General features: G+C 38.3%; 1 protein-coding gene across 1 annotated transcript in view; it reads left to right on the top strand.

The window, feature by feature from the left end:
• The window catches only part of MLC1 (modulator of VRAC current 1), a 306,559-nt gene that overhangs the window by 258,359 nt on the left and 21,460 nt on the right, over positions 1 to 26,740 (top strand). The window contains exon 10 of the mRNA XM_085650693.1: positions 2,670 to 2,792. Coding sequence (XP_085506819.1) covers positions 2,670 to 2,792 — 123 coding nt within the window. The remainder of the gene's footprint in view (positions 1 to 2,669; positions 2,793 to 26,740) is intronic.

The raw sequence follows: 26,740 nt of genomic DNA, 5'->3' as shown, positions 1-26,740 counted from the left end.
GAATAACTGAGGAAGTCTTGACAACAGCTGTTTATGTGCCATAATTATCCATATTTCAATACAAAGGATGATATTAGTTATTTTACATGTATATGTCATAGATATAGACTTTCAACCCACTTGTGGCTACTCCTCTTTAGATGAGACAATATAAGCAGCATGTGGACATAAGTGACAACAGGGATATTAGACACACATCGCATACTGCTGACATATCATCCAATATTTAAGACTATGAGTTTTTTTATAAAGTATTATTTAGTGTACTTACCAGGGTCTACTATCCACCCAGGGTGTGGTGCCCGACCATATGTCACACCCGCATGAGGAGCAGAGTTCGCTATAGAATGTTTTTCTGGCCAATGTCACAGGACCTAAAATGGTATATGACTGTATTTAGTTTACATTCTAGTTGACACATGCAATCAACAACATATCCAATGTATGCAACTATTGATGGATTCTATGTAAAAATCCATGGTTTGTCTGATCCCAGTGCAGTAAATGGGACCCTCTTCTGGCCATATTTACATGCCAGTTTATGCTGGTGGTATGGATTGATGTGCCCCATGACATTGCCTCCCTATGCAGGGAGCTCTGCTCCAGAGAATAAATCTACTCTGGCTGTCTGTGGCAATAAAAATAAGTCAACAGATATTACCAAGAAATTATGATTATGTACAACTTTTCACATATGTACTAACTTGCATTTACAAGACAACTGTGATGGTTACCAAATCAGGCTCATTTTCTACTGCCATATTCCAGTATAAAATGAAATCACCAGCAGTCATGGGCCACTGTTTTTGATTGAGAAATTGGAAGTTACCATTTCCATCACAAAGGATTCTGAGACTTCCAGTGCAGTAGACAAAATGAGACATGTGAGAGTCTAACTCACCATGAATGTTAGCCCAAATTTTAAATGGCTTGCAACCACATAATGGCCATCATTCACAGGTAACCCATGTAGCAGTTGGGTGTGCATGGTGGAGAGGACATCCTTCTCAAGTGGGGTATGACAGAGACGGATTCCAGTTTGTCTACCAGGGAGAGCTGTGACCACCTCTATCCTGCTGAACTTCTCCTTCACCCATCTTTTCTCATCCTGCCACTTCATTTTGACCTCTGTGATGGTCCGTTCATCATCCCCCAATGCACTGGCTGAAGTAGCCTACTGCAGCCAGAGGACTGCCTTCTGTGTTACATTGCTATGGCATGGAGGTAGACCAAGCAGTGTTTTGTAGTTCCGCACTACAATCTTACAATCACATTGGTCTCCTCCTTAGTGTTCTTCTTCTTCCTCCTCACATGTAGCATACTGATGGCAAGACAAGGCACAGTACAGGTAGGTGAAGTTTAGATGTGGAAAAACCAGAGTCTTGGATGTGTGCTGCTTTTATGTGGTTTGTAGTGCATGGGTTGCAAGTGACATTAGTTGACTTCAGGTGTTTGAAAATACTCTTACTCCAGCCTGAGTGTGGAGATTCTGCCCTGAGCGCAAAAATTCCACTCAGCGCAGAAATTCCGCCCGAGTGCAGAAACTCTACAGTCGTAAAGATACCTCTTTAAAGTCCCTTTGTGAATACTGAAAAGTCATAAAGTTAGGCTTTTGGTCTAAAGTTAGATTTTTGACTCAACTTTACCTTTGTGAAAGGGGCCATTTGATTGGCTGGTCCAATAGCAGAGTTCCTCAAATGATACTAATGGCCCTTCTTGATAATAGATGAATTTGTTTATAATGGAGTTCCTGACTTCTAATTCGTTTTTTATGCACAGGACATTCCTTGCTGTTTGCAAAATTGAATGTTCAAGTGGAGCCTCTAAACTGTTTTTAAGTTGAAGCACTTTAAAGTTTAACACTGAGAATAAAAGTATTGTTTTGAATATGTAAGTCTCAGGACATTGAGGAGAAGAGGGAATTGACAGCAATGTCAAAAGTCCAATATATATAGCCTTCCAATCAATTATATGTGTTCCAAAAATCTTTATTTTTCTTTGATGACAACACAGGACAGCTAACTCGTTTCATTCAGAACGTGAACTTCGTTGGGGCCAGTTTTCTTATAGATCAAAAAAGTGCATGAAAGGAGAATGTAAATTGCTTGTTTCCTTTCTCTTGGGCCTCCTCTCTGTCTCTTTAAGGGATGTTTCTCTCCAAATGGTATCAAGAGTCCTTAGAGAATCAATCCAAGCTCCACTTTATAATATAGCAGCATAATCACCAGAAATATATTTAAGTTCCTCCCAGACACTGTGATAAGTGCCTAAGGAATCAGAGCACAAATAACACGTCTTGATTGAATTTCATCATTGCACATAAGAATTAGACTCCTCATAAAGGTAGCTTGGATAAGGTTGATGCAGGTATTAAGTTTTCCAATTTTTACCCATCCTTGTTGGAGGAAAGAGTTCTGGAAGAATGGAATACACCAGTAACCAACTAAAGAATAATTTATCTATAAGGGAAGCATTTTGGAAATATCCTACATTTGACATAAAATAGCTCTGACAAGATTGGGTATATGAAAGTCTTTAGTAAGAACATTTTTTTAAAAAAGGGTCGGATGCTAAACCTGGAATTATAGGGCTCATTTTAATTTAAGTTTTATTCAAGAAGTATTTCATTTAAAAAAAGATGCATCTCATTGAATCTTTCTTTCTTTTAGGTTGAAGTGCTAATTGCCATAAGCAGCATCACTTCTCCATTATTGTTCACAGCTTCTGCATACTTATCCTTCAGCATCCTGCGAATTTTTGAGATTTTGGAACTTTTACCAACAGACATAAAAGTAGGTACTTCACTTATTTTTCTATGTATGCAGTCATAGGAGTACAACAATGCTTTACACATTCTGCTCCACTGTTCCTCTCTTTTGTGCCATTTTATAGGGTGAATAATGACAGTAATGTTCATCGGCGTATTTTGGGTGAAGGTAATCCTAATGAATACTTAATGTTCATGTTAGGGGATTTGATCATTATAGATATGACAATAGGCTAAAGAGTCTGAAATGCATTCATGCCCAACTTTTATTTTTACCTTAACCTTTTACATATGGTGCAGTATCAAGCATTTGCTCTCATCTCACACACAGGTCCATGGTCCATGAGGTTTGGATCCATGACAAGTTTTCATTTCATCGACATTGGATAAAACTGACATTCAGAAAATCTAAATGGCAAGTATTAGCATGGCCATTGATTAGTCTAGAAATCAGGTGTAGATCCAGCCTTCGTAGACCAATGTTGGTCAGCACTGATCTACCTAAGGGTATTCCCATCAGATGCAATCAAAACCTAAAAATTATAGGGATGCTTAACTACAAGCCCTGCTCATTTAAACTGACATCTGTACAAATCCGACTCAGCAATCATAGTCTATGCATGTGTTTCAATCAGAACAAGCTAATTCTATTACCTATATCTTGGCTCAAAGGCACCAAATATTTTTAATCTTCAATTAGGGAGGATTACCTCTACATTTGCTGTTGGACATGTATAAATATGAACAGATGCAGCCCAATTAGATTTCCTTTGAAGAGATCCCTCCTAAACAAAGGAACACTACCTTTCTAACCACTAAGGTCTCAGCTAGATGAAGGCAGTGAAAGAATGATATTCGAAACTGAGGGATGAACTCGGGTTAGCAGTAATCTCATAATCTAGCAGCAGAATAAAAAGATACCTTCAGACCTTGTAGTTGATATGAAGATTAATATCGTATGATGAGCTGATTGGGGGCTGCCTGGGTGCAGAGAGAGTCAAAAAGACAAACCAATATCCTGAGAGCAGTGCAGAGATCACTTTTTGTTGCTTCGTTAGATAACACACATGGTGCTGGAAAAGATACAGTAACTGGGGATGTCCAAAAACAGGAGCCTCATGCTCAGTTATACATTAAGGCTGACTCAGTTGCAATCTTGCAGTGATGGCTCTTCACACTTTAAACATAGACACTTTTTGAGTACATTTATTTTATGTGTGGACAAGTGTTTGGAACAGTTTACTTATAGTGAGTTATAGAATTAGGGCATGATTATGAGTAGGCCCTGTTGAATGTGGTACTTGTCGCATCTGGTAAACATCCGACACTGAGGTGTTTGACATTTATTTGATACAACAATTATTACATAGTCTGCGTTTTTGAAGAATAACCAGTGGATTTTGGTGCTCACAGCACCGAAATCAGTATGTACTGGTAAATATCAGGCTTTTTCCCCCAGGTAATTTCAAGCAGGTTTGAAATATAGAAATGTAATGTTGAGTGTGATCTTAATTGCACCTGGTACCTACTGGGTGCAGCAAACATCAGATCAATTGTAATTGTCATAGTTGCAAAAACAGGTGGTAGCGCAGGTATCATAATTTAATGGCCCACTTCAAATCAGGCATATATGTTTTTGTATACATATCTAATAAGTCAACTCCGTTTTATCCAATGCGACAGGTAATCCTCACAGCAGTGAAAAACGCATTTAGGAGCTTTTCACTCCCAGGACATGTAAAACGTAAGGGTACATGACTACCCTTATAATTACAATGCACCCTGCCTCACGGGCTACCTGTGGCCTACCTTGGGGTGACTAATATGCAATAAAAGGGGAGTTTAAGGCTTGGCAAGGAGCTTTTATTGCCAACTCAAATTGGCAGTTCAAAACTGCATTCAGGCTGCAATGGCAGGCATCGTACATGTTTAAGGAGCTCTTTAAGTGGGTGACTGCAGGCCTACTAGTAGCATTTAATTTACAGAACCTGGGTGTATGGTGTCTCCTAAGAGTGGTGTGAATGTTTGCTCACACGAGCTCAATCAAACTAGACTCCAGGGAGTATCCACCCTGGATAATGTAGATTGACTTGCTGCAAATTTTGCCAGGAAGCAGCAGGCACATCAACTAACCAAAGTGGTCCATAGGCACAGCTTGCTAGGGAAAGAATTTTTAACACCAAAGCTGGTTTTGAGTGTAAAAGAGGTCTCCCTGTCATCTGTGCAGAAAGATGGATTAGAACAGGAGTTCAGCCCAAGCACACGTGCCTTAAGTGGACATATGGCTGTTAGCACATCACCTGTTATGAAAACACTATTGTCATGGAACATCGCAGGATTAGGATCTAAGATGGGTTCCCCAGAGTAGCATGCTTTTATTGAGGAGTTTGAAATTTGTCTGTTTCAAGAGACTTGGGCAGAAGCCCCCCTTTACTGCGTAGGGTACTTACGTTTATATATCCCAGCCGTTAAAGGCCCTAAAGGGAGACCATCAGGAGGCTTAACAATGTGGGTGAAGCAAGATTTAGGACTTAATATTCAAGTTCTGACCACCCATAGTCAGGATATCCAGGCCATTAGACTGTCTAGGGATACTAGCGGGATTACGCAAATATACAATATTTATGTGCGAGGCTCCAGGGGGAAGAAGTCGGGAGTTTTAGCGGGTCTTGATGATCTTCTTGAGGGTAGCCAGATAGACACATAAAATATTGTCGCAGGGGATTTTAATGCGACGTTTGAGCCATTGTTGTGCGAGGAGGGTAATACATTCGATGAGGAAGATGTAAAGTGGGGTATTCCAAAGTTGAAGTTAGAACCAATAAAAAGATGGTCAGACGTGGTGATTCAAATTAATTCTATATGCATGGAAAAGGGATTGCGGGCTGTTAATGGCCGCACTCTGTCTGACAAAATGGGGGTTAATACATTTGACAATGGCCATAGTACCAGCAGGATAGATTATGTACTGGTTAGTTTGGCACTTTGGCACACAGTGAAGGACATGAGGATATAAGCTAGACTTGAAAGTGACCATAACCCATTATCTCTGGACTTGGACCTTACATACCTTAAAGTCCCTCACGATATGCTAGATAATTTCATTACCCCTGATGTTGTCCCATCGAACGATTTGAGGCGAATAAAATGGGCTAAGGTAAAAAAATTACCGTTAATACTTGCTAACATTAATAAAGAGTTAGAGCAGGCCATTAGTGATTTACAGGCCAGTGTAACTAATCCGATAGATTTAAAGCAACCCATTTGCATATATGATGAATTTTTCGGACTATTGCGTACGTGTTTTAGTAAAAGGGGCAAATCAAAAAAGGTGGCAACTCCCAAAACACAGGAATAGTATAGTTTAGAATGCAAAAAGGCACGAAGACCAAAAAGACCTAGGGATAGCTATAAAGCAAGTGGTCCCCGAGTGGTACGAGATGCTTGGGCCACTTACCAGAGGGCGCAAACCAAGGCAAAAAGGGATTGGGACAGTAAAAGGTGGGATGAGCTGAGGGAGGCTTGTGTTAGCAGGAAACCAAAACAGTTTTGGAGTGTACACAAATGGGACCGAGGAGGCTTCCCAGACCCAAAATCATGTCTCACAAACGGAGTGGGTAAACCATTTTTTTTAAACCACAATATGCAGCAAGTGAGCACGAAAGAGAGGCTAGTATTGTTAAGCAATTTTTTAAGGAGGCAGTCTTCAGAACGGCAGATGTCGAAGTGGCCCTGAAATAAATTATGCCTGAGAAGGATCCGGGTTTAGACGGAATCCCGGGGGATGTATTCATCTAGGATAAAGTGACATGGAGCAAGTACATTTACCTACTGTCAAATGCTCTTGCTCAGGGCGCGCCGGTCCCAGAATCCTGGAAATGGGCAGAGATTATTCCTGTTTTTAAGAAAGGGGACAAATCATGCCCAGGGAATTATAGGCCGATCAGCCTTATTGACTCTTTACAAAAGGTGATGGGTAGATTGGTGCCTAACAGAATGCAAAATTGGATCCACAAATTTAGCGACCTATCGCCCCTTCAAGCAGGATTCCTTTCTCTTACCAGCACAAGTCTTTAGGTTCATTTTGCTGTGTTGGAAAACAGTGACTCTGGGGAAGGGAAGTTTGTACGCTGTCTTTGTTGACCTTAGGTCAGCATTTGACCTTGTACCGCGTGACAAACTCTGGCAGTCGTTCCAAGAAATGGGGCTACCACTCGATTTGCTGACACTGATCATCAGGTTACATGAGGACAACAAGGCTAAGATCCGAAGGGGTAAGCAGGGTGAAGTTACGGAATTTTTCCCAGTAGAGAAGGGAGTTCGTCAGGGATGTGTACTGGCCCCGACCGTATTCTCCTTGTACATTAACGGGATAGTGAACTGTATGAGGTTAACCCCCACAGACGCACCAATACTAGCAGGTGAAAAAGTTCCCATACTAATGTTTGCAGATGACACATTGATCCTTTCCAAAACACCGAGTGGGCTCCAGAGAGCACTAACAATTTTTGAAAAGTTCTGTGCTAGTCAAGGAATGGAGATCAATGTGTCCAAAACAAAAATGATGGCCTTTAATGCACACAGGGCCTTTAAGGGAGGTATCATGCTGAATAACGCAGTGCTGGATCAGGTTAAGGAGTTGATATATCTAGGGGTCAACATTCAGGAGGGATTAAATTGGTCACATCAGGTCGATATAGCATCCCTAAAACACCGACAATTGGCTGGGGTGCTACAAAAAGAATATAATACTTCCTTTACTAAGATATTTAGCCCTGCTATGGAGATTTATAATTTGAAAGTCATCAGCTCTGCCTTATATGGTGCAGAACTCTGGGAGCATGAGAAGTTATCTAAACTTACTATCTCGGAAAATAAGTTCCTTAGAAATATAACCAGGTTGCCCCAGAGTACCCCGACACGACCATTATTGAATGATCTTGGGAGAAAGCCAATTGCGGAAACTGCCAAATTACGTCCTCGCTTGTACTGGTGTAGACTGTGGTCTACTCCAGAACTTGCAGAGAATGCAGCTGGCTTTCTAGATGTAATAAGGGTGGATACACTGCACCAAATAAAATGGCTAAGACAACTTAGAGCAACCCTATCGGATATGGGCATGAGTCCTCTGTGGGATGATCCCAAAAACTCAATTTTTCCTGAAAAAAAGGTCTTGAAGGCCAAATACTGGGAAATGGCCCAGACCAAGATAGTGAGAAGTTTCTAGTCCTCTTCCCTTACAGGGCTTTTTCTGCAGTGTAAATCTACACCGGGGTTAGAGCAATATTGGGACTATATTACAAAACCCTATGAGCGGAAATTATATTTCCAGTTTACGGTGGGCACCCTGCCACTAAGAGCTTTTACTAGTAAATGGTCCACACCTAGAAATGACTTGTGTCCGGTGTGCCGGATTGGGAAAGAATCACTGGCCCATGTACGTTTTGAATGCATTGGCTATAAAGCTCCACATAGCGCCTGGTTGACTCCAATTTGCAAGCTCTTGGGAACAAGAAGGGCGCATGAGGCAGAAAGAATCCTAAGAAGTGATACTACTGAAGCGGTTGCTATAGCCATGGCTAAATATTTGGGGTGGGTGTGGACCATAAGTGCGAGGTCCCATGACGAGGCATCTGTCCATTAGTACTTTTACCAGGCTGTACTGCATTTTTGTATAATCAATTGTTGTTTTTTAATCAACTATTATTAATTCTAGTAGGTATTGTAGTGCAGTCACAATGTTTTTAGTACATTGATTTTTAACAAAATTTTAAACTTGTAAATAGAGTTCTTAGGATTTTATATATTTTTTAAAAGATTTTGTCTAGAGCATATATGAATTGCTTGTAGATACTTTGTGAATGGACCTAAATGTAAGTTTGTGCTTTTGTGACCTAATTCGTCGAATAAAGCTTTTTGAACGTGGTATTTTATCTATAAGGGACTTATAAGTAAATTAAAGATACCAATTAGGTGTAAGACAATTTAGCCATGTTTAGGAGAGTGCGCACAAGCACTTTAGAACTGGTTAGCAGTCCTAAGGCCAATAAAAATGAATTCAGCAAAAATAGGAGGGGGGAGGCACAAACAATGGGGGTGACCTTACAGAGAGGGCGAGGTCCAACAATATGTCCTATGTTTTAACTACCATTCATCTAGCCCTAGGAGCTGTTAGGCACTAGGGGTGACATATAAGTATTAAAAGGTTAAGGCAGTTTTAAACTGCCATTTCTACCTGGCAAAATTGCCATGCCTAACCCTTCCTTTTTAATACTTATAAGTCACCCCTTAGGTAGGGCTTAAAGTGCATAGGACAGGGCGCATGGTATATGAAAAGTAGGACATGTGCATTTAGGTTATAGATGTCCTGACAGTGAAAAACTCCTAAGACGATTTTCACTGTGGAAAGGCTATCTCTCCCATACACTTACACTGGGTTACTTTCTTGCACTTAATAACTTCAGTTTGGGACCAGATGGAGAAATGCCTTTTCCACTCAAATGAACTGCAACTTAAAATTCTCCTTAATGGAAAAGTTGGATTTTAAGTTACTATTCTGAAAATGTCCCATTCAGAATGTTGGAACTTGTTTGCCTGAACCAAGTATGGCTTTCTGCCATTGTCCGTGATCACATGAATGTGAATTGCTCTCTTGTGGTATTTGGTGCATTCCTTCCAGACATGGGGACAAGAGGGCCTTGGGTATGTGGTAGGGTGTGGCTCTTCTGAGCAGGATGTCCTGGGGGCTTGTATTCAGCCCTCCTTTTCTTCATTTGGTAGCCTCAGGACTTTCCCACCACATTCCTGACTTCTAAGGGCTGCCTGCCCTACCACCGAAGAATACTGCTCACACCTAGGTCTGCCTGCCTTTTGCTACCCTAGACATTTTGGAGCCAAACCCTGGAAAGGGGGAAGGTTAGACAAAGGGGTTATCCTCCACACACAGGCTGGAATTTGGTATAAAAGTGGCACCTCCAGAAACTGTCATCAGAACACTCCTGGACCAGTGGAAGATGCAGAAAAAGGACTGCCCTGCGGCCTGAGGAAGGAAATCTGGACCTGCTTGCCTGGAACTCAGGCTCCCCAGGAGTGGCACCTAGTGTCAGTTGGCTAATCTCCTGTTTTGGCAACAGGCTCCCAACAAGCTTCCATAGGCCTCTCCTGCCACTGCCCAGCTAATCAGCACCAACGGAACCAGCCTGAGTCCTGCTGCTGGCCTCTGCTGGAGTGAGTTGTGATCCCCAAGAAGTGCCCCCAGGTCCTGGACCCTTGACTGACGTCAGTGTGTATTCCTCCTGCCTCAAATCACAAGTCTTGAGATGCAGGTGAAGATACAGATGGTTTTTGGGCTCTTTTTGACTGCAAACAGACTCCTGTTAAAGCAGAGTTCCTCTGCAGCTATCCACTTGGACTTTAACTAAGACAAGGTAAAATCTTCAGCTAGATGAACCTGTTCCCTGTATCTGACCTCAGCCCCATAGCGGTCAGCCTGAACTTGAGACTTTGACCCAGTCTAGCAAGACCGGTTAACAACAATTAGCACTTTGTACTTCTTTTGGTGCTATTTTCACTAGAAACCTTACAAATTCATAACTCCAGTTCTACTGATTGGATTTTTGTTGTTATGGTGTCATTTTATTTAATAAAGCTAACTCTATTTGTCTTTAGTGTGAGATTGTTGTGTTTTCATTTTATTACCGTTTGAGTGCTGCTTTCTTTACACATGGCCTTTAAGTTAAGCCTGACTGCTTTCGTGCCAAGCTGCTAAAGTGACTTTTGGAGTTAACACTGACAAGGATTGTGTTTATGATTTGATTGTGTTTATGATTTGAGTGGAGCTTCCAACCCACTCAACTAATAACCCCATTTCTTACAGGCGGTTAACATAGTGCACTCATAATTCTATGGGAAGACCCGCCCTCTAATGTGAAGCTGAGAATCTAGATTGTCTGTAGTAATGTTTTGAATAAACACAGAGAAGAGGGTCCAGTTGTAGCTGCTTGATATGATACAAGGCAATGGGTAAAATGTTAAGATTTTCATTTGCTCATTTTGAGAATGGGAAAACACTGTCCAGAAATGGTAGTGAGTTCATATGTCATAGCTTAAATTGAAACTGTACTCCTATATACTTCAATATTAAGATTAAATCCAATGAATTTGATGTACTATATGGTTTATTATGTTTAAATCATAAATACAGTTTAAAAATGTATGTTGTTACCAATATGTTGTTGCAATAATCTTTCTTGGAAAGTGAAAATTAATCATAGGTTTGTAGGAGCATGAGAAAAGTGATCAAGTACAGAATACTTCAGGAGGGGTTAATCTGACCCACTTTTAGTACCTTCAATTTATCCACAAGGGCGACATTTACAAACAGTTAATCTAGACGTACATACAGTTAATCTAAATGGGTATTTATTTACATGGTGAGTGTTGAGAAAAGTCATTGATCGATCAATTAGAGAAAGAAGATTTTATTAAATACAAATAAAATAAAGATTCAGACATTCAACTGCCAGTATCTCATATAGCAGAACATTAAGATGGTTTTAAAATAAAGAGTAATGTAAATAAATCAGTATCAGAAAATGCCTGGAAAGATGACCATATAGGAATTTCTTAGGACACAATACAATCAATTGAGTGCACAGTGTCATTTTTAAGATTTTCAGCTTTATTACCCAAGATTTTGTCAACAAAATAGTTTTGCTTTTACAATCTTTCCAGTTCAGTGCTTACTATAAATTACATACAGTTAGATAACTTCAGAAAGTGTAAAGCTGCTATTGCTGCTCTCAAAAGTATTCACAAGGCTTTTTAGAAACCCCTATGAGGATTCAGAGAAACCTCCGTACCAAAAGTTCTCCAATTTGCACAAACTTGAACAAATCTTGACTTCGCTTTAGGAGTTATGGATGTCAGTTGTGAATAAGTGAATTATTAGCTGAAGTGGACGGTAGTCCTCTTCAAGTAAAAGTGGCACTATTCCTTACTAGGTCCAGTTAGGTCTCAATAATTTTAACTTGAGCTCAACCATTGGTAACTGTAGCACAGAGCAGACAGACCTAGTTTAGGAGTAAATGTGTAAATCATTTTTCTGTACCAAAATTGTTCCAAAGCAGCAAACACAACATAATAAAAATCTACAATTCATAAATATAGAGTAAATTATAATGAGCAATTAGCACCAAAAATAACAAAACTCTGATGTACTGAACAAGAGATATGTTTTTTTCTAATATTTAGATGTTTCTACTGCCAAAAACCACAAGGCGCCAGACGTAAGGCCAAAGGTGTTCTGAGAGGGTACTGAGGGTACCACTTGTAGGCCCTAATTACAGCAAAGCTTTGGCCTGACAAACGATTGATTTTGCCTGGCTGAAATTGCAGTTTTAAAACTTACCACTCAGGCAGCATGGGGAGGACTAAAGCTATGCTTTGCATTGCCACGTTAGTGGTGGCACAATAGGTGCTGTAGTCAAGTAGTGACATTTAACCTACAGGCCCTGGGTATAGTGGTTACTATATACTATGCACTTATAAGTAAATTATTGTCTCACTTAGGATTTATAACACATTTGACAGGTTTTGAGGGGTCAGAGTGCATGCACTGGGGCCTGGTTAGCAGAATCCCAGTGTGTAAAGGCCAAGCAACAACAGCATCACTTAAATAAAATCGGAATGATCATGCAAAAAAGGCCTTTTTTTACTCTGCTCATAATATCCTAAGTGGTATAATTCAACGCTAACAAAATATCAACATTATAATTTCCTTCTAAATCTGAGGGCAGCGACATCATTGTGTTTGCATGAGATTGCAGGAAAAAATCATGACGTTTCCTTACAAGTACTTTCTCAGGTTTGCACTGACCTTGCAAAAGCACATGCTTCAGAAAAAATTAGAATTGAAACTCCTAATTATTATTCAAGTCTAAATGGAATGAACCTTCAGTCTTGACATATTATAAAAGAGCACTAATAAAGTCAAACATATAGCCTCCATAATCTGTAGGGCAGCTGCCTGCAAATCATGAGCTTATAAAAATGTGCCAACACTCACTGTACCACCACAGGTGAACATTTGTTGCCCAAATTGATGCATTACAGAGCCACACATGACAATAATTGTGGGCACATTACAAAGCTCTTGTCCATGCCTTGCCCAGTGTTTCTGGTCTATGAGGTTCAAAGAGCTTATAAAGAGATTTCCTTACCTGTGATTCAGCGAGTGCAGTCTGGCCACCCTCACGGACAGCAGACAAAAAATTGAGGTGAACAATATCGGTTGACACAAATATGGTGTCAAGAATATCCCTATACATATAAAAGTAAGTACAAAACAAATAGAAATAAAAATTCATTGACACTAATATTGTCCAAATATATATAACAATGTTGAGTTTTTTCAAATATAAAGTTTAAAGTAGTATATATCACATATTTTATTATACAAAGTAAATCTAATGTAAATTAAATAAATTCCACTAATATTTACTACTATCCATAAATATATAATTATATAAACAAATAAATACATGTGCTTGTTTTTATATTAAAAAAGAAATATATATATATATATGTATATTTACATTATATTATTTTTTAATATTTAAAATGTATTACTGTGAAAATAAAACAATTATATATTTAGCAAAGTACGCTTTCAAACCCCTGTCTCTCCTCTCATCAAATGCCGAGAGCCAAGGAGTCAAGCGGCACTGTTTTGGTAAAGTACCGTTTTCTTTATTGCAAATTAATCAACATACGCGTTTCTGCCTTAGCCTTCCACAGGGTCATAGAGTGTGTGTTTACAGAATGTACTTTTTTAAATACGTATACAATACAACCATAAAATATAAAAAATGTATTAAGGAAAATTTCAAACATAATTTAGACAATACATTAAATATTACAAATTAAAACCCTCCAAAACAACATTTACTAAAAATACTATAAATAGTAGGGAAACCCTTCGAAGGGGTTACATTTACTATTCCCACTCCAATCTGTACTACAGTAGGGGAAGTGTTGGACTTTGGAGGGGTTAAATTCACAATTCCCATTTCAGGTTTTGCAACAGTCGGAAAATCTTTGGACTACGAAGGACAAGATTTTCTATTCCCACTCCAGTCTGGGCAACAGTAGGGAAACTGTTGGATTTCGGAGGGGGAAGATTTACTATTCCACTCCAGTGTGTGCAGTAGGGAAAGCATTGGACTTCAGAGGGCTTAAATTTACTATTCCTTCTCCATTCTGTACAACAGTAGGGAAAGCGTTGGTCTTTGGAGGGGTAAGATTTACCATTCCCACTCAAGTCTGTGCTACAGTAGTGAACGTGTTAGACTTTGGAGGAGTTACATTTACTATACCAACTCCAGTCCGTGCAACAGTAGGATAAGCATTGGACTTTAGAGCGGTAAGATTTGCTATTCCCTCTCCAGTCTGTGCAAGAGTAGGGAAAACGCTTTGGACTTCGGAGGGATTCAATTTACTTTTTCTACTTCAGTCTGAGCAACAGTAGGTAAAGTATTTTACTTCAAACACACTACATCTTTGAATACCCCTATTAGTTTATGAAAAATATGAAACTGTTAATGTAAACAATATTTACATTATCTATCTATCTATCTATCTATCTATCTATCTATCTATCTATCTATCTATCTATCTATCTATCTATCTATCTATCTATCTATCTATCTATCTATCTATCTATCTATCTATCTATCTATCTATCTATCTATCTATCTATCTATCTATCTATCTATCTATATATATTCACTGAAAAACCATAGGTTTCAGGGATGTTATAGTTAGGAATTAGCATTTAAAAAAACTTAGAAATTCACTGAAAAAACCATAGGTTTTAGAGACGTTATAGTTAGTTGGACATTTGACTTATATAAAACCAGAGAAATTCGCCCGTTATAGTTAGTTGAGCTAACTATAACTCGTGCACCCGCAATGCACTGGTGATGACGTCACATATTACATCACTCATGACATGGTCAGTGACATCACTCATGACATCACTGATGACATCTCAAATGACATCACTGATGACATCACTGATTACATCATCCAGTGAATGTGTGTTTATGTAAAGTTTTAATATTTTTCATATATAGCTATGCCAAGGTCTATTGAAGAATGAGTGGATATAGAAGTGCCTGAATGGATTATTTAGTAGATGCATGACTGACTGTATAAGTCACTGATTGAACGTATGTTACTGAATGCATGGGTTAGAGACTAAACTGTGTGAATGTCTATATTAGTCTCTCAGTTGGTGTGTAAGCAGGTGCATGGGTTGGTGAGAAGCTACATCAGTGTCTATATGGGTTATTGATTGATTGTATGAGTATCTGTATGGGTGTCTGAGTGTCTATGTGGGTGGGTGGGGGGTGTCTGACTCTGTGCATACATGTCTGAATAGCTGATTCACTGGTTGTATACATTCAAAAGTGCATCTCGGAAGGGCTATATGGGTAGCTAACTGTGTGTACAGGTGTGTTGATTAGTGAATGGATGTCTCAGTTGTATATATGTGACTAACTATATATGTTTTTAGACAGTATATCTGAGTGTTGGGGTGTTTAATTGACTATACGTGAGAGAGAGTGATTGCAAGGGTGTCTACATACATGAATGTGTACTTGTATTAGTGATTGTATAAGAGAGTAAGTATGTGTTAGTATCTATATAAATAAGGAAGGTGGTGTGTGTATAAATAAGTCAGGTGGTGTGTATAAATCTGCATAGGTGAGTACATGGGTGTGATTGATTTTTGGCATGACTGAGTAGATGTGTGAGTAACTGTATGGATCAGTAGCAATGTGTAAATGTATGTATAGATGTATGAGTGGATATTATACTGATGTAATGATGAGTGACAGCATGTATGAGTGACTCTATGAGTGTATGTCTAGCTTACAATATATAGATAGGAATCAGTGGATGGGTATCCAGTATCTGGTATTGGTGTGTCTATGGTTTCGAAAATGGTAGTCTGTATTTTAGAGTATGTGTATCAAAAGTTATATTAGAGTGTGAGGAGGTGTGTCAGACGTTCACGTGGATGATGTCATCAGTGATGTCATCAGTGATGTCATTTGAGATGTCATCAGTGATGTCATGAGTGATGTCATTGAACATTTCATGAGTGATGTAATATGTGACGTCATCACCAGTGCATTGCGGGCGCGCACGTTATAGTTAGCTCAACTAACTATAACAGGCAAATTTCTCTGGTTTTATATATGTCAAATGTCCAACTAACTATAACGTCTCTGAAACCTATGGTTTTTTCAGTGAATTTCTAAGGTTTTTTAAATGCTAGTTCCTAACTATAATGTCCTTGAAACCTATGGTTTTTTCAGTGAATTTCTAAGGTTTTATAAATGCTAATTCCTAACTATAACGTCTGTAAAACTTATGTTTTTTTCAGTGAATTTCAAAGGTTTTTTAAATATCGAACTACTATTGTGCTATTTGTCATTAGTACTGTTTTTTCTAACTTTTCAGCTACATAAAATAAACTGCAAAACTGCTATGTAATGTAATATATTTCGCAAATTACAGTGAGTTTTTAAATAATACAAAATAATTTAACATTCAGAAGACAATTTTTCTCCCTTTTTTAGCTGTCATCAGTTTCTACTTAACTTCACTATTCACAGTGATGTCAGTGTAGATTCATCATAAACAGCAGGGGAAAAAAACAATCAACTAGATTGTTACAAAAAAACAAATCCCTAATTCTCGCAAATATAATACAAAATGAACACAAATGACACATCCAATACTATTTCCAATCTTCAAATCTTACCTTTACTTTGTAGTTTCTGTTCACATTTTGCAATAGGCCAAATATTGTATCAAAATTTTCGCTTTGAAATCATCCAGTATGAATTCTTCAAAGTATCTTTACACCTTCCCACTAGGCCGAATGATGTATCTATAATCTTTGATTCAGAAATATCAAGTATGAGTTGGGTAATTCATAAGGCAATCTCGGTTTAATTTCTAAGTGTGTATCGTTGCAGTGAATCCAACCATTATTACACTTTAAATAAACTGTATAATGTCCACTTGTGGTAGTACTTCCAGCATGGAAAACAATAGCAACTGTTGCAAAAGTTCTACCAGAAATAGATACTTGACTAGCAACAACATTTTTAATTTTGGCTTCCACTTTTCTTCCATTTGATCTACAGCGCTGCAGCATTATAATCAAATATTTTCCATATCTTTGTAGGCATAATGTAGATAGCATTGTTGATTTGCAATGAGAACAGATCATCTTGTGATCAACTTCTTTTACCAATTTGGAAAATGGTACAGATTTGCAGTCAGGTATTGTCAAATATAGAAATCGTTCTCTGTCAACTATAGTGCTTGAAGTTAATGAACACTGTTCACATTTATGTTCCCATTTGTAACTGAGTCCAAATAAACTCTCAATCTGAATTCCTTCATCTTCTAGTACTCCAAGCAAGACCATCAGAAATTCTTGTGCATCTTGTGGGAATATTAGCACTGACCGATAACGATCCAGTACATGTATCCAACAGTTGGCGAATACCAGAATCAGAATGGATTTTACTTCTATCAGTTCTCAATTCTTGAAATAAAGTATAAACTGCCGAACATAATCTTTTTTCCTGACTTTCCATAATTTCACCATAAACATCTTCAAGATAAAATATAACGTTTAGAATAACATTACCATAGCAGTTGACACCAGAAGCATTTTCTAATTGGTATCCGACAACATAATCACTTGTTTGTATTTTCTGTTTCTTTACATCTTTTTTTTTCTCTTGATTTTGATTCTGCTTTCCAACAATAGTTGATTCTTCAACATGTTTGCGTTTTGAACACACAACATGTTTCTCATAAATAGGATATTCACCTAAACTTGGAGCATAAAACCTTCTCAAACGATTATATTCTCTTACACAATTAACATCAGCACAAACCTTGTTCTCATTAAAATCAATTAAATACAAACCAGACAACGTTCTAACTCGAGATAATGCAACATATACCATTCCCTTTTAAACACAGTTCTTCCTACATTTACCAAAGCATTATCGACACTTAAACCTTGAGATTTATGAATAATTATTGCATATGCTAAACAGAAGGGAAACTGTTTTCTGTGAACATACAAGTCTTTTAAAAGCAAAAAACGTACAGCACAACGCGCAATCTGACTTACCTCTGTAATCTGATCAAATGTAACTTTCAAGAATTCAATTCCATTTCTATTTTGATATTTCACAAAGTCAACAACTTTCCCCATTGCTCCATTCACTAAACCTTCTACATTCAGATTATGCCTCAAAATTACCTGACAGTTTAAACATACATCTGCATTTTTTTCTAAGCCAGCAGTTTTTGATACACACTTTTCCAGAGAATCCAATTTAGTCTGTAGTTTTTCTGAAAGAAGAATTGTTATTCCTTGATGCTCGATTTTATCAATAGCTTCAATGTGAACTATTTCACTCTTCCACTGTAGGCATTAAGCAACCTACAGACTTTTTTCTTTCATTTTCTTGTACATTACTTCTGCTGGTGTGTTTTCATTTGTAAACAAGTTCTTTAGTAGACAACTTTGAAAAGCTTCTTTACCATGTTTGCTTAGAACACCAATTCTTACATCTTTTAGAATATTTGCATAATATTCATCTCTTGCTTGTCGCATATTCTGAGTGAGTTCTTTATATTCAAAATTTAACCACAGCTTCACATTTACAATACTTCCCAGAGATTTCTTTGTGTCTTCATGTAGAAGAGTTTTAAACACTGGTTCTCCTTTTACAGGGGTTAGTTGTAGCAGATCTCCAAATACAATTAAATGTTTTCCTCCAAAGAGAACGTCGTAATCTGTTTTTAATACCTGTTGCAATCTTAAGTGTACAAAAGCAAGCATTAAGTTTGAGACCATGCTCACCTCATCAATAATTAGTTTCATTTTCTTAAGCACTCTTGACACTTCATGAGAAGCTTCTCCAGACAACTACTGATATTGTAATTTATTATCATGCTCAACTAGTAACATCAGTAATCTATGCAAAGTAACTCATTTAACATTGTGTGCAGCTAATCCAGTTGGAGCTGTTACCCTCGAACATAAATGTGAACCAGTAGTTTTTTGAAGATAACTGGTCAAAACTTTAATTAAAAAACCTTTACCTGTCCCAACTTGACCACTGATGTACATCAGAAGAGGTTTAAAAGATGAACATACACATTCTTTTTTTTCATGCAACAAACCATGTTCTATTTGTTCTCTCACTTGTACATATATTTCTTTCTGTTCAACATTTAGTTGTTCTTTTAACTTTACCAATGTAATATGTTCCTCATGTGCTTGTTGCATTGCAATTTCGACTTCATGCATAGCAATCGCTGCTTAATTTTCCAGGATCTTGAGTACATTGACCACTACTTTGACTATCTTGAGAACTCCCATTAGCTATTTCAGCTGTAGTAGTCTTTCCTGTTCAACTTCATCATTCAACATTTTTAAATATGATGGGAAAATTGTACATGCAATGCTATCTGTACATGCATTAAAAGAATCTTCGTAGCAGTCAAAGTCTCCAAGTAATTCACTTTCGCTACGCCATGGTTTAAAGAGTTGAAGAAGTGCTAAATATTAAAATTCTCGCTTATCTGTGTTTCACAACTGAGTTTCTTGTGGTTTATAAGATTACCCTTTGCATGTTTTACTAAACAACCATGACATCCAATTACTGCATATTTTCCTTCTTTTAAATTCTGTTTAACATTTCTTTTGAAGCTGTAATGTTGAAGTACTTCATACAGAGATAGCTGTTCCAGATGTCGACTCCTTTTCGGATAGTATGTGTCCAACATATTAGTTTTAAGAATGTCTGTACTGTCTGGTTCATTTGCTGCTGAGTATTCAATTTCTTCTAATGATTTCAAAACTCTATTCCGTGAGCAGGCAAGACCTAAACTTACCCAAATGATTCCTCGTGACTTTGAATATAAACTTGAAGAGCACAAGCGGTCTGAACATTCATAGGATCCAAATTCTTGGTGGGAAAGCATTTTCAAAGTAAAGCTGTACAATTTTTTGCAAAGGCTTTTCTCTTGTGCAATTTCTTCCCACATTTGTTTCATCTCTGTTTTTTCTGATTTTGTTATTTACGATGTAACATAACGTGCAACAGCAATTGATTTATCTGCAACATACTGGATGTCCATGTTCGCATTCCACATTTTTAAAATGACTGGATTGTAGTCATTGATATACTTTGACACTTCTGTTCTTTTTAAGTTGTAGGTATTCTTTGGAGATTTCCGAGTTATTGTGTGCCTTACAGAAGAAAAAAAAGAATGTACTCTTCCTTTATAAATGACTGGACGTGGAAAACCAAACCGACATTTGGTGTAAAATTTTCCTTTAGACTTGTATTTTCTTCTGCAGTACTTTTCACAACGGTGACTTTGGAAATGTAAAACTTGCTGTCTCAAGCTTCTATCTCCTTCTTCTCTTGGAATCTCATATGTCACACACTGTTCGATGAAAGACAATACTATTTCATCAGAATCAGTTCCAAATTTAGGTGCATCCTTGACCCATAGTAGCATATGTATATGAGGTGCACCTCTTGCTTTCTCTCTCCTTTCTCCAAAAGAAATCGGTAACTTCTCCAAGAGGTGGATTCTTTTTATTGCAGATAAAAGACATCATAGCTTGAAACCTATGATTAAAATACCTGCACACATTTACAGGATCCAATGAACACAGTTCACCAGGAGTCTTTATTTCAACATTTTTTATATTGGAATCACTTCTCTTAGAAACTCAAGCAAATCTTCCCATGCATACTCTGCACAGCTAAGTGTGACAAACCATGTTGGTGTACCTAAGTTCCGTAACATCCACTTGAATTCTCCATGATGACGATACCAATATTAATTTGTTCCACGTTGACATGCCATCAAATTGATTAACTGGGCTTCTAAATTTTCATCTGTTTCTTGAACTTTCTCCACAAATTCTTTCGCAGAAAGAAGTGATTGATGAACTCCAGTTTTAAGTATGTAGTTCACTGCATACGACAGAGAAGATAGATCACTCTCAAACAAAAGGTGAAATATGTATGGAATGCACTGTCAAAATCTAGGATCTTCAGAATATAATCTTGTTGACCGATATTCTGAAGCTGGAATCAGTCCAGTATGAAACAGCTGTGGAAAACAACGAGCTTCCAAGCTCTTCTCCCATACACTCGTTGGAGTTCCCTGTGCTTTTTTCATTTGAAATAACTCAATGCTGCTTCCTATTACTTCTTTTGAATGCAAAGGACATATTGTGTAATGTTCATAAATCTCTTCAGTCCTTGACTTGTCCACTTTCTCTATTTGACCACTTGAAATTTCACATTCATCTTCTAAACTTATCACCTATTCATCCACATTTACAGTTTTGTAATAAATATTGTTCTCTATAAGATATAAGGTAGCCTTTTCAACTTTATTAACATCCACAAATTCTTGCCGTATTTTCCGACTCTTTGTTGGTACACCATTTACTAGAATGACTACTGCCTCATTTTCCTCTTTCTCTCCAGCAATAGTTTCAATATTTTTCTTAAAATCCAAAGGTAAGTACGCCATTCTTCCTTTCAGCCCTCTTTGCAAGTTTGTTGGTGGCAGTTTACCTGTTTTAGGCTCCATCCGAATTATAGTTTGAAAAGGATGAACAGATTGAATTAGAACCGACTCATATGTAGTCAATTCTACCAGTTCCTCCGAAATAGCTACTAATTCTAAGTTATTATGGACTGCTCTAGCAGGCATTTTGTTCTCTTCTAATTTGTTGTAACAATATTTACATATACGTTGATCACTACCTAACTCAAATCGACCTTCCACCAACAAGTAAGTTGCAAATTCTTCCCACTTACTATTGTTCTCCTTTTCACTCTTCAAATACAAATCAACACTCCTAGGTTGACTTTTATAATGAGTACGTCAACAACAAACACAAACATAGTTTGGTATTTCAGAGCACACTACATTACACTTTCCAATTTCTTCTTCAAACTGATCAGTGCTAACCACTTTCCCATCTATGGACTGCTCTTCTGAACCAAAATATCGCATTTCAATATCATCACACTTTTTTTGAACATCTGATAAAGAACCATGTAAAAGACCTGTATTCAGTTCACTTAAACATAATGCAGGACTTTTTACATAGTACAGTTTCCTCACAAACGTCCGCATTTCTGAATGGTGTACTGCTAACATCCTCAAGTGATGAAAAACGCTTTTACACACTTTTCTTGAAAGACAAGCCAGAGAATGCCCATGCTTCTCAGTATATTTTCTTACATTACATGGATCTAGTCCTTGCAACAACTTAATCTTCTGTTTAATACTTTTCTGTGTATATTTTCGTAGCAAATTTCGCATTATATCAATAGATTCCTGTCGAATACTACAAATACTGCTACAACCCCACTTATACACAGGAGCTTGTGTACGTTTCCCTTGCACTTCTTCAGCTATTAATTCTTCTGCACTTTTACCAACCAATTCCTCTTTTGGAAGGGGACAACCATCCTGAACTTCGTAGCAACGACCTCCAGTATCAACTGCAAATGGTAAACTATTTTCCTGGAAGTAACTTTGCTCATTAAAAAAAGGCTCACTAGTAGAAGTATGTCTCCAATGTCCACTAAAGATTTTGCAAAAGTTGGTTCTGTTCACAAGTATTTTTCTTCTACTTTTCTCTTGCAACACTTTGATTACTTTATCCAACACTTTGATCCTCTTCAAAATCACAATGAATAACTTATGTTTTAAAGTGAAAATGGTATCCACTATACTTTCAATACGCTGCTTCTGTTTGAATTGCAGCACTTTCTTTTTATATTTGCAGAATGTTTTCGTTAAATTCTGAATCACTCTAGTTCGAAAAAATCTCTGACGAATTTCTTGAAATTGTTTTTGTCTCCGGGTAACAGATACTGTTTCTTTATCATGTTTTTTTTTTCCTGGTATTTGAAATTGAAGTCTCCTTCTCCTTACTTGAAGAAGTCTTTTTTTTTCTGTGTGTGGTGTTATTTTCATGAAATGTTCATAATATTTTTTTCAGAAATTGTCTAGTGTTTTTACCAGAAGAAACTGTTTGTGTAGTACTCTCATTTTTTTCTAATTGAAAATATTTCCTTTTCTTCTTTTTCTCCTGTCTTTTTTTTCAGTTCTTCTAGGCATTTTCAAATTTTAATCCAAACGAAATAATTTTCTGAAAAAAATAAAAAATAGATTCAATTATTTTTTTACATCAGTTCAATATATTAAAATAATAGCATACAATTACATAAGTTCTACTGACGGCTTCCAGAGTCATTGCTGCAACGTGATGGAGCAGGGAAGGGGAGCAGTAGGATGACGGGTAGTGCCATAGAACATACAGCAAGTATTTATTTAATTATTTACATGCACTTTTACAATTTACATGTAACTGCACTACCTCGTACTTTTCACCTCTCCACCACACCCCACCACCCCACAGCACTCCCTCTGCAACCCACCGCAGACAACTTTATAGATAGTATTTTTTTAAATTGTAATCTATGTCCTTAGGATGATATTATCAACCAAACGGCACACAGAAAAATTACCATTATTAGCCTAACAATTTTATCTATAACTTCGCAAACATAACACTGCACCCAAAGCTTTAAGTGGGGGGGAGGGGTCTGTGTACCGGCTGTTTATTTTTGGGGGCCCTGAAATGGATCTCTATGGGGCTCTTTTTTCGGGCCTCGCAAAGGTAGTCCGTTGTTTTTTTATTGGACTGTAGTGAGACAGTGAGAGCATGCACATTGCTCACTACTGAGAAGTGGAGACATCATGCCAGGTGAGCCTCTACATCCCCACTCTGCCTATTGCTGAAAGAATTAGCCTCCCCCGAAATTTCGCTCTTGTTGCGCTTTTGGAGATGACCACACGCACCCAACTCCAGCACAACCCTGCTCTCACCTTTCACAGTGTCTTATTGTAGTGCTACGAAAACACACGCTTTGCCTGGCTCAGTTAGGGGCATATTATCAAGAACAGTGTTAAAATTATTGCCGCTTTAGTGGCAGGAAACTGCCGCTAAAGCGGCGATGATGAGCTTGATAATATGCCCTTGTGAATTCCCATAGAAGCCCATCTTCACACCAGAACCTGGGCTGCTATGGGAATTCACAAGGGCATATTATCAAGCCCATTATCGCCGCTTTAGCGGAAATTTCCTGCCGCTTAAACGCAAATAATTTTAACGCCATTCTTGATAATATGCCCCGTTATGTTTCTATATTAACGTCTTACACTGAAAAGCTGCTTTACATTTCTTTCGCTGGATCAACCTTTGTTTAAAACACCACCAGAGAAGGGTGGTGAACTATGGGTCACAAAGAGCAACTCAAAGCTTTCTTGTTCTTTATCAGAAACATCTGCCTGTCAATGATTATCGACAGCCTTTTTGGCCCCTTAAAAGGTTGGGTGGATAAGTATAATATGCGGTATTTAGGATCGGGAGCGGAGGGTGCACGGAAATAAGGACGGGTAGTTGAATAAAGTGCGAGTGGATGGATGGCCAGATGGATGAATGGATGGCTAGATGGATGGATGGATGTATGGATGGATGGAAGGATGAATGGATGCATGGACCAGTACTTAGGATAGACGGGTGGGCTGATAGATGCGTAGGATTGGTTCTGGGACAGATGTATGTATGGATATATGGGCCTATGACTGGATGGATGGCACAGTGCTTACCATAGGCGAGTGGGCTGATAGATCCTTAGGATAAGTGCAGGGACAGATGTATGTATTTATGTAGGTAGGAATGTATGAATGAATTGAAAGATGGTTGGATGGCGCAGTGCTTACGATGGATGGATGCAGGGCTTTAAGTGGGCCGGCTCTTAGCACCGGCAGTTATTTTCAGAAGGCCTCGAAACGGGTCTCTATCGGGCTCTATTTTCGGCCCTCGCAAAGGTAGTCAGTTTTCTTTTTTTTTTTTATTGGACTGCACTTAGAGCATGCACATCGATATGCGCATGCTCATTTTGCTCACTACTGAGAAGTGGAGACATCATGCTAGGTGAGCCACGTTGTAGGAGGAAGGGAAATCCTTTAAAGAGCGTGTTTTCCGAACGTAGGATAATTGGAGGGAATTTCCTTAAGCAAACAAAGCTAGTTATCTTGATGTAGACCAAGCCCCTACTTGGACAGCCCACACCCCTTTAACAGGTTTGCCCTTCCCCTTTTAGAGCACCCCCAGTTTTGTTTCCCACTTAAAGCCCTGACTGCACCATAGTAACAAAGAAATAGTCCAAGCTTCCATTTAAATGTACAATGGCACCAACTTTCATAATTTGCCATCAACGCTGGCAGCCTTCTACCACAGTGCAAGAGTGTCTATCAGCATGAAGATTTGTTATCCACAGAAATGTTGAGTGATTTGCGTAGCTGTCTGCTGGAACACTCATCACCAATAGGTATTAAAACATGCAAATTTGCGAGTAAAACATATTCCATACCATAAAGCGTTCATAAATGGGTCCAGTGCCACTACACCACCCTCATCCCCATTCTTGCTTAACCTTACGAAATCAAGGAAAGAGCCCCAGCAAACCTGGTAGAGCCACTATAGCAATACAGGGACTTTATTTCAACAAGTGTCTGCCGGAACGCTCAGCAACAAAAGGTACTAAAACATGCAGATTTCCGGATAAAACATATACCATGCCATAGAGCGCTTTATAAATGGACCCAGGGGCACTACATCATCTTTACTAGCTACACATGTGCACATTACAAATGTCCATGTTATAATCAGCAACATACCCACCTCTCCCACCCCCACCTCTGCCCTTGCTTAACCTTACGAAATCAAACAACGAGGCCCAGCACTCCCGTTAGCGCCACTATAGCCATACATAGACTTAATTTCAACGGGTGTCTGCCGGAACGCTCATCAGCAAAAGGTATTGAAACCTGCAATTTTGCAAGTAAAACATACACCATACCATAAGGCGGTTTATAAATAGTCCCATTACCACTACACCACCTCCACACCCGCCCTTGCTTAACTTTACGCAATAAAACAAAGAGCCCCAGCAAACCTGGAACCGCCACTATAGCCATACAGCGTCTTAATTTCAACAGATGTCTCCCGAAACACTCACCAGCAAAACGTATTAAAACATGCAAATTTGCGGGTAAAACATATACCATGCCATAGGGCGCTTTATAAATGGTCCCAGTGGTACTACATCACCTTTAGTAGCTAGACATCTGCACGTTACTAAAATCTGTGTTTTGATCACCAACATACCCACCTCCCCCACCCCCGCCCTTGCTTAACCATACGAAATCAAACAGAAACACCCACCATTCCTAGTAGCGCCACTATACCCATACACAGACTTAATTTTAACAGGTGTCTTCCGGAACGCTTATCATAAAAAAGTATTCAAACATGCAAATTGGCGGGTAAAATATAAACCATCCCATAGTACGGTTTATAAATGGGCCCAGTGGCACTACACCACCTTTACTAGCTAGACATCTGTATGTTAATAAAGTCGTTTAAACACTTTGTAGAGTGTATAGCAGGGGATGGGGAGAGTAAACAAAGTTCTAATTCCCAAACTTTTGATATACCGTCCCTTTACTGTATGTATATTAAGGACATTAAATGGAATGAAAAAAATTGACGTGTCTCAAAAGGGATAGTGAAGCTGAGCACCGGTAAAACCCGGACCACTTAAACACCTACGCATATTCAGCACAGGGACACAGCCTGACAATTAGTATCACTTATAATCACATGTAGTTTACTAATGTCAAGAAAGTCATACAGAAAATATACCGAACATTTTCATTTCTTTTTTATCGCTCACACATTTATAAAAC

Source organism: Triturus cristatus, chromosome 4_1 (genome assembly GCF_964204655.1).
Source record: "Triturus cristatus chromosome 4_1, aTriCri1.1, whole genome shotgun sequence".
NCBI classification, from domain to species: domain Eukaryota; kingdom Metazoa; phylum Chordata; class Amphibia; order Caudata; family Salamandridae; genus Triturus; species Triturus cristatus.
Note: the sequence above shows the minus strand (reverse complement) of the source record. Positions and strands in the feature narration are given on the sequence as shown.